Here is a 9,361-nt window from a genome sequence, read left to right on the forward strand (position 1 = left end):
AGGGGTGACCCACAAAACCAAGGAACATAAAAGCTATTAATATGGATGTAGTTACAAATGCTTCATGTGGCATCTTCTATGTATCAGTTCTCACCTGACACTGACCTAGACTGTGGACTAGATTTAGTCCACCAATAGCATTGTTGCTGAGACAAGATATAGACAATAGCATGGACTCAGAAGCAGGTGTTCTTCTGAAGCTTTGCTAGATAGAATTAGCAGACAAATTAAACTATTCCTGATGTATTGCATTATAGACAAGTAGAGAGATTTGAAAACCATTCAGTTTGATTAGAAAAGAGCAAGGCCCTGATCCTGCATGCCTTACACGTCCTGCTAAGTAAGGCCTAAGACCCTTAGGGTCCAGTTAGGTTTTGAATCCAAGTGGTACTGAAGTTAGGAATAGTTTAGTGTGATTTTATTACAAGGGACAGCATTTCAGCATGCATACAATTAGTCCCTGGTTATCTAAATATAGCAGGAGACACTGAATTAATCAGAATGAATGCAGGTTCGAGTAATGGAAATAATTCTCACTGCAACTCCATTTTGGGTCACAACGTTGAGTGCCTTGCCATGGCTTTTGTTGTAACATGGCCCCTGCAGGAATGCGAGGCAGCTCAAAAGGACACCAGCTACTCTGCAGTTGTGACACTGGCATTCGTGTGTATGATTTAGCAGTTGGTAGGGAGGAAAACCGCAGTGGCACTGAAGAGCCAGGAACCAAGTTCAGACAAAAAGGCGTGGTGAGAAGATGCTTATTCCAACACCACATCTCCAAGGAGCCTTTCCTTGTGGCTTTCAGCAGTTAGCCAGAGAAGGCCGGCTGCGAAACTGTGACTGGTGCTCAACCCTTTCCCAAAACTAGCTACTGCTTGGGGCTGATTTTGACCACTGCAGAAACCTCCACATGGAGTGCATCCTGAGGTTCCAGGGAGGCATAGCACTTTGACCTTGGGCTGGGTTACAAGCAGCAAAATGATATTATCATCTTCTATTATTCATTTAATTGGCATTGCATTACTCTACAGGCACTGCTATTAGGTCTCGTACTGGATGAAGGTGCTGCACGTGGTTAAGAAATGCTCCACTCCCAGGCAGAATTGCAGTCTAAGTGAGGCAGGAGAGGGCGGGAGAAAGGAAATAAGTAAGTAGTAACCCTATTAAAAAGATGATGGACTGAGGCACTGAACAATTACATGACTGTACTAAGGTCATACAGGAAGCCCATGCCAGAACTGAGAAATAAAACTGGATCACCTGAGTGCCAGCCTTCAGCAAAATTATCTGTCCTCTTCAGAATTCTCTGGTATATCAGTCGCACGACCTTTATCACACGTCATGGTGCCAGATCTTCCCAGCTCCATGCATCGTGTGTGCCCATGATAATGCAGTTTAAGGGCGTAATTAAAACCACAGTATAATTGTTCCTACACATTTTGCTTGTGAAAAGTGCATAAGCAAAACAGAAAGACACAGGAGCTCTGCTTATTGTCATTTCATGGCTGGGCCCACTGAAATACACATAAAAACTGATCAAAATTGAATCTAAAGCTTGCACAATTTTCAGTCTCTTCCTTTAAGTACTTTCATGCCCCAAGGGTGGGATTTTCCAAAAGGCTCCATTTATGGGAGTTTTATCACTGACTTCAACAGGAATAAAGTTAGGCCAGCCCTCAGGCCATTTGAAAGCCAGCTCACTTACTTTGCCTACTTAGACTGCAAGTGTTTTAGGGCAGGGCTGTGTCTTCCTCTGCATCTCCTTTTATCTACTACGGCTGCTCAAGCTGATGTGGGGAATGTGTGTGCCTATCACAGTATCTGGATTATATGGATCTGGCAGGCCCACAGTCACATGGCAGCTAGAGAAGTGCAGGTGACATTTCTGGCTTCACCTCTCACACAAATATCTTAACTGCAGAAGCAGGGTTGGAGCTAAAGTCTCATGGGGGGTGGGAGACCTGGAATTTCTTATCAGTTCAGCATTATGGACATCTCCTGTAAAGTGTACTGCCGCTCAATAAATGAATGTTATATTGCACTTAAGTTAAACAATGGCTGCGCTGTCTACATGGACCTCACACAAACAAGCATATCATGGGTAGTTTTGTAAGGCACCTGCAGCCTGGTCTCTGAGCAGTTTGTGTCCCCTGCAATAACCCTGTGTTCCCCTCCCATTCACCCTGTGAGAGAGTGGCTCCCTTAGTGTGTTTTTGTTCTTCCCACAGTTCCCTACTGTGTCCTTTAAACACAGACTGGGCAACAGGCAATAGCCTTTGTGGCTGATTCGGAGCCACCTGGACGCTGATGATTAGAAAGGTCATTTATAAACCAGCCAAAATCAAACCCCAAGAATCAAACTTTAACTTTCTGGCCCAGTTTGGCTAAAACTGGCGAATGGGTTTCACAGTTGTTATGGAAAGACTGGCAGACACAGAGCAAGGGTCCAAACTGTGCCATGGAAACTTGATGGGTTTGCCAAAGACAGCCACAGATTTTTAACTATGAAATTTTCCCTGAAGTGATGAACAGAAACTTAAAGATCACTTCAAGTTAGACTCTTTCAGCATTATTTATGAGCCTGCAATACTGGTATTTCCCTGAAATCCCTCTTTTAATGTCCCATTGAAGGAGCATCTCAGCTTCTATTTTAAATCAATAGCCAAGTTCTTGATGCAGCATAGATGTGACCCAAATATACTCTGAGGGCCAGGAAGAAAGGTAAGAGGTGGGGAAAAGCAAAAACTAATTGCGTATTTTAAACCCTTTTAAAAAACTTGCTCTTTAGGCTGACGTTGCTCAAAATCTTGCTTCGTAATTTTTAAATTCTTGGTGGTACATGTAGTTCTTGCGTTTATACTATTAGGGTGCAGTCAAATTGCTCAGACACAGCAAGAAACTCCACGTTTTTTATTATTATTCATATTGGATTATATGAAAGAATTTTGACTTGTGAAGATAGACAGCTCTCCCCCTTAGCTTAGGCTGGTCCGAGTGACCAAACACCGTTCTGCCCCGCCACTGACTCGTTGTGCAACGCGGCCGTGTCCACTTAAGCCCGTCTCGGTTACCCCACGTCGGGTTAATTATACCCACTTATCGTTTAATTGCTCCATCATTATAACTTAACACCTTCCTGCGCCCACACAGCGCGGGGAGGGGGAGAGGCGGTGCTGGCCCCGCCCCGCGCCGGCCCCGCCCCCGCGCCGGCCCCGCCCCCACCAAGCTAGGCTGCGCCGTGCGAACTGAATGATGTCATGCTCCGGGGCCGCGCGTGACCGCCGGGGCCCGCCCTCGCCTCCTATTGGCCGGCGCCCGTCGCCCGTCAGGCCAGCGACACCTCCCATTGGCCGGCGCCTCCGCCCCGCCGCCGCCCCTCGGAAAATAATAAACAATCGAGTAAAATGCGGCGCGGCGGCCGCGCCCCCTCCCCTGGAGCTGCCCCTCGCCCGCAGCCCTGCCGCCGGAAAAGCCTTTCCTGAAGGCGCCGTGGCGCTCGCACGAAAATTGCCTTCAGCCAGAAGCTACTGCTGCGCTGAAGACCAAGTAAAGCCATCTCTCGGCTTTCCCCGATCCTCTTGTCTCAAAGCTAAGTTGTGCCAGGCTGCAGGTGCCCTCCAGATACGAGCTTCGAGGCAGTGGAGATCTGTGTACGGTGGGAGGGGAAGGGACGGGCTGGGTACGTGTCTGGCAGCCAGGTGTGCCGATCCAGTGTGCCAAATGCCTAGAGGCAGGGCAGCGACAGGGAGACCTGGAAGCCACACCTCTGAAACCGTGTCGGTTGTCTTCGCGGGACGAAAATCGTCCCCGAGGTGACTGTCCTGTCCGCATGATGTTGTGCAGGGAGATTCATCCTCAGTCCTTACTTCGTTGTGGTGGTGCTTACACAGCACAGCCCTAAAATAGCTCTCACAACCCTGCTTCCCTCTACCTGCAAACAGAAGGCACGCTTGTACAGCAGGGGATTTAACCGGGGACCAGGTGACGGGAATGAGGGCTGCAGGAAAGGATTTACCTTTTCTCAGGCTCGCAGCCTCTCTTTTTGACAGCAGGTGCCCAATATGGCCTATTTCACTTCCTCCAAAATTATTTTCTCCTGTACGTGGCCCCTGGAGGAAGAAGTCCAAGCACCTCCCTCATCCTGTCATCCTGTATTTCCAGTGATCAGAGCACTTGTTCAGGAGCTGAAGATGTGGCTCCTAGTCCTTTTCCCAGAACTTTGTGTTTTCTTCTCTGACAGATGTTTGATGTGAAGTACATAGAGCACACTTTCAAAAGTGGACTGAAATCCAAGGCTGCTCCCCTCCCTTCCCCATGGCAATGTTATTACTGCTAGGTCATGGCCTCTCCTTGATTGCTCCCGTGAATCCCGAAGCTCCACCCTGTTCCCCCAAGCAGCAGTACGGGTTCAACAGGCTGCTTGGAAATGGAGCGCTTGTTAGGCTAGCCTGCCTCTCTGGTACGATACTCTTCGGCAAGGTCAGAGCGAGGCATCTGAACCCCGGCAGGCAGAAGAAGGAGAAAATGACCTCGTGTCTCCTGGTGCGAGGGGCACTGCAAGGCACACAGGGGGAAGGAAATCTCCCCTGGGGAGTTGAGGAAGGGTTCAAAGGGGTTGGTGAAGTGTTAAGCAAAAGCAGTCAGCGGCTTAGCACATGGTGGGGAAGTCGATTATAAGCATTTGCAGCTGGTTCTCTCTCTCTCTCCTACCTCGGAGGAACTGGGTAACTGCTGACTCAGGAGCTGCATCAAGTCGGAGGAATGGGAAAGGGGTCATGTTTCCTGAGTGCCTGTACACGCCGCAGAGCGATGGGATAGCGCCGGGCACCTCCTGTCCCGTCTTGGAAGAGCCATCACAGCGGCATGCTCTAGGAAGCCAGAGCCTGCTGGTATGTGTTGGATGTGCTCTGAGCAGGCTACGCAGCCGGGGCCGTGGGTCTCGTCTTGCATGGAAACGTGTCCGAGCTACGAATTCCAGCACTGGCTCCAGGGGGAAGACGGGCACAGAGATGCCCAACACGGGGTGGTTGTGGGTATGTGAAGGGCAGAATATCCTGCATCTTGAGATGCTGACAACCTAAAAATAGGACTTCATTGCCTCCAGGATTAGGCATCAGTTGAGCAGGGGATTTTAAGAGGGCAGTTCTGAACTTAAATGCCTCGGTTCTGCCCCTGTCCTGTTCTGGTATTAAAGACCTTACGTTCCTTGCAGCTCGTGTGAATGTCACTCAAACACGCTCAGGGCATGCAGTTATAGCGACTGCCCTGCAAACTCCTCCTGGAATCTGAGAAGTTGAATTCTTCCATTTGCACACACCCTTGCCTGCCTTGCAAAATCATTTCCTTCAGTTTAGCAAACCAAAACTTCAACTGAAGTCATTCAATGCCAGTTTACCTATGGAGAGGCAATGACAGCATGAGCGAGAACTGATTTTATTGGTTTTTAAATTTATTTTTTGGGGGTACCATTTAGGTGAGCCCATCTAGTTGAATACATGCTGATCTGCTAAACAGCTTGCTGCTTCTAAACACAGTAGTACTCTTCATAATTGACATGTCTAGTTTAAAATAGAGGTATTAAAATCCTCGTTTAATCATAATGGACTTTTTTCCTTGGAAGTAAACAGGGAAAACTGGGGAGGAACTCTAGCTGAGGTCTGACAGATGTTCAAGTATGTGAAGCTTAAAGAGGAACGTGTGCTATTCAGTTTGCTCACAGAGCCTTTGTGACCTGTGTCTTCGCAGTAATGATGACACAAGCTTTTTTGAATAAAAGGAAGAAATTAACTGCCGTGGCTAATTGCACCCTTGCTAGCTTGCTAACCAAGGACACCATTTGACTGTGAAAATTGTTGGTGTACCCAAATCTCTCAGCTGGAGAGAATATCCAAAGTGAGAGTGTTCCCATATCTCTGGGTTAGAAGGGCTATTTTAAAAACTTCCTTTAATTGGAAAATTAAACACTATTGCTTTAAAACAGTGGTGCACTGCTTTGAAAAATTAAGATCATATGGAATCATTTATTGCTTTTCAATATGTATTCAGTCTCTGGTGCAATTTTATGTACTCGCTAATGCATAAAGTCTTTTGGAGCAGGAATAAAGCACCACAATGCATGATTTAATGCTATAGGGTCACCAGATCTGTTTCACATTACTGGATGTTTCAATCTGCTGAAAAGAAGGGGCTGTTCCCAAACCAATGAAACAATGATGGGGATAGGGGGGGAAGCCCATAAATCTGAAACACTTTGGAAATATAGTGCACATATCAACAAAAACTTTCAAAGGATTCAGTGGGGATTTGGCTCCGTAAGAGATTAAAATTATGTAAATTTATATTAAGTAACAGGAAAGTTAAAACAAAGTATTAATAGTACAATACTTGGTTGCAATTTAAGGCATCTTAATAAATCATGTTTTCAAACAGTACAGGCCTACATAAGCATGTGACTGTAAGAGAAAATAAGAGCAAATAATCTGGGAGTGCACAAAAGTGCTTTTGTTTGTAGTTCTGTGGTCACTGGAAGTGCCTATTCTTGTGCTTATTCACAAACACCTCTGGCTCCTTCTTCCAGAAATCCTATCCAAACGTTTTTGTTCTGACTTCGTTAGAGGACTTTGTGCTTTGGTTTTTTTCATATGACTTGTTCAGTCTTACAGTCTTCAGTCTTTCCTCTGGCAAGGGACTGAGATGGGTCTGATGCCTTTGCTGCTTTTTTTTTCATTTTGCCTTCTTTTTCCCCCTCCAGAATGACAAGCTGTGGGGCAATCTTTGCTCTCAGGGCCTGGGCATTTCCCTTTCACTGGTTCAGCAAGGATCAACAAGAAGAGGCCAAGTCTGACAAGTAAACCATGCATGGTTTGAGCCACCTGGCAATGAACTCTGCAGGCATGGGAGGCAACCTTTCTGCTTTTATCATGAACCTGAGAGCAGTATAACCATCTGGCTAGTTATAATTTAACAGAAACCCCATTTTTCATCTCACTGTGGTGGTATGCTTTCTTTTAAATGTCAACTGTAGAGTCTCCCAGTGAGTGGGAGCTTCAGTTTTGCTTTGTATTTCTTACAGATCTTGACAAAAACTAGTCCACCAGGTTACTGAGTAGGAGCCATATTCCTTCTTAGAGGCCAAAGCACACTAAAAAGAGTTTGCAGTAACTATAATACTTCAATCAAAATATTTTTCAGTGTATATGTGTCATTTATAACCAATAGAATAATTGACTGGCTCTTTTATTAATTTTGAAAGCTTACATTTTCAGCAGCTTTATTAAGCAAGTAAATTAATCTTCAGCTTTCCTGTAGGACTGGAGCTTGTTCATCATGGCTGTGCCTTCCATCATTTTTTGGTAATTGATAGTAGTAATTTCAAATAAGTTCAGATATTTTGTTAAAAATAAACAGAGTATGCATATGTCTTCTGGATCAGCCCGTTAATGTGACCTCTTTTGTCTGCTCAAATTATAGTATCAAAACAAAAATCTTCAGGAAAAACTGAGCCAGTTGAATGAATGTATAATCAGTATTAAAACCAATACCATGTGGACTAATTGCTGTCTTCAATTAAATTACAACGAGATCCTATATTTTAGCCATCTTAAATAAAATCCTCTTTAAAGTTCTTTCAAGCTTTTTGTCAGTTTAGGCATGTTTTCCTATTTTAACTTGTATGTATATTTGTTAGGACTATTGCTTGTCTGTAGATGGCAATAGCATTACAGTGCTGAAGTGGCCCCCAGCCTGTGAAATAAGGCTGATGTTGGTGAGCATTAACTTTGAGAATGCAGAGAAAAAAATATTGCCTTTTTCTTTTCTGTTTTGTTTTTTGTTTTGTTGGTTTTTTTTTTAATGTCTGCAGCACTGGCAATGGGGACTGTTCTACTTGCAGGAATGTTGGGACTAATCATGTGAGAAAAGATCCTGGAGTGATGAGGCAGCATATTTCCCATGTCTGAGGTCAGGATTTTTTCTGTGAAGCTGACCTTTAAAACAGCCTGAAAATGAGGAACGTGGCACCAGCCAGCAGAGCAGGAAGCATGAAATTATGTAAGATATGTTTCTTCTGCATATGAAATCCTTTTTTTTTTTTTTTAAAGCTCCAGGTTTGTGATTCAGCATTTTTTGCCACTGAGATATACAAGAAAGGGGAAAAGTCTGTAGCAAAAAAGAAAGTCCCTATTGTTCTAATCAAAACCTAATAAAATATTAGCCATCAGGTATTTTTGTTCCCTTATGATGAGCTGGGGTTGAGATTATATTTTCCCAGAATCGCTCTCCCCTCAACCTCCTGAACTGAGAACACTGGAATAGAAGACAAGTTTTATTTAGGCACAGCCTGGGCACCTTTTCTATATATAATCTGTGTGAAGTGCCTCCAGCTTTGTTGGCATTGGATTCCTGGGTGACTGCTGTTTCAGCTCTGACAAGCAACTGCAGGACAGGCCTGTGATGAGGAAGCTCCAGGGTGCTGGCGCCCCGTGGATGTTTGGTGCAGGACAGGCAGGTCAGGGACCCCTCAGGGCTAAAGCATCAGCTTGGCTGAGGTTGCCAGACTGGGTTTGATCCCAGATGCATGGTGTTGCAAGCCCTAGACACAAGCTCTCCTCTCTGAGCTTATGCAAAAGTGCCTTTACTGCCTTTTTTTCCTTCTTGCCTTTTTGTCCTGTGCCCTTTCCCCTGCTGAGATGAATGAGGTTACATTGAGAGGTTTGATGCAACTGCTGGATGCCCCAGCCTGTTGCCGCCTCCCTGGTCTTAGAAACGCTGCTGACCTCTTTGGAAGGAGAAAATGAGGGAGCAATTTCATCTTTCTCCCTCCTTGGAGGCTGGTTCTGTGTTAAGGTCACATTTACTTCTCTTGAAAAAGGAGGTGGCAGTGCCAGGGAGCACTCCCAGATAGTGGAGCTCAGCTGGGTACACAGAGAGACTGGTCCCTGGCACAGGTGGCCCCAGGATATCAGCATTTTCCCAAACAATTCCCAGGTATGGGCATAAAAAGCCCATATGCCACTAAATGTTGATGGGTAAGAGGGTTTAACAGCCTGTACACATCTAGTCTGTGCCCACTGGATAAATCTTTTACCCCTATGGATGTGGTCTGGGTGTGCCTGGGGCGATCTGTGCTCAGAGCAGAACCCTGCACAGGGGCAGCCTTGCTTTCCAGTGTTGAATTATGTCATGGGGAAGAAGGGAGACAGCCTTGTCATGCTTTCCCTTTACCTGCTGAGATGGCAGCACTAGCAGAGGTGACTGATGGCTCTTTTTTTGGTTGCTCCAAATGCCAGACAGAAGGAAGCTGGCTTGCATCTGCCTCAGACTCTGAATAGATTTCCTTTTCTTTTTTTTTTTTTAAGAGTCC

General features: G+C 45.6%; 1 protein-coding gene across 1 annotated transcript; it reads left to right on the top strand.

Moving 5' to 3' along the window:
* The first annotated feature begins 3,252 nt into the window (after positions 1-3,252).
* LOC148184674 (uncharacterized) lies at positions 3,253-7,625 on the top strand. Its single transcript, XM_088052623.1, has 3 exons — positions 3,253-3,812; positions 4,718-4,889; positions 6,752-7,625. The coding sequence occupies exons 1-3, from the start codon at positions 3,253-3,255 to the stop codon at positions 6,842-6,844; spliced, it is 825 nt and encodes a 274-aa protein (XP_087908749.1). The 3' UTR covers positions 6,845-7,625.
* The last annotated feature ends 1,736 nt before the right edge of the window (positions 7,626-9,361 follow it).

Source organism: Pseudopodoces humilis, chromosome 3 (assembly GCF_049639895.1).
Source record: "Pseudopodoces humilis isolate 2021_Gansu_Grassland_sample_001 chromosome 3, ASM4963989v1, whole genome shotgun sequence".
NCBI classification, from domain to species: Eukaryota; Metazoa; Chordata; class Aves; order Passeriformes; family Paridae; genus Pseudopodoces; species Pseudopodoces humilis.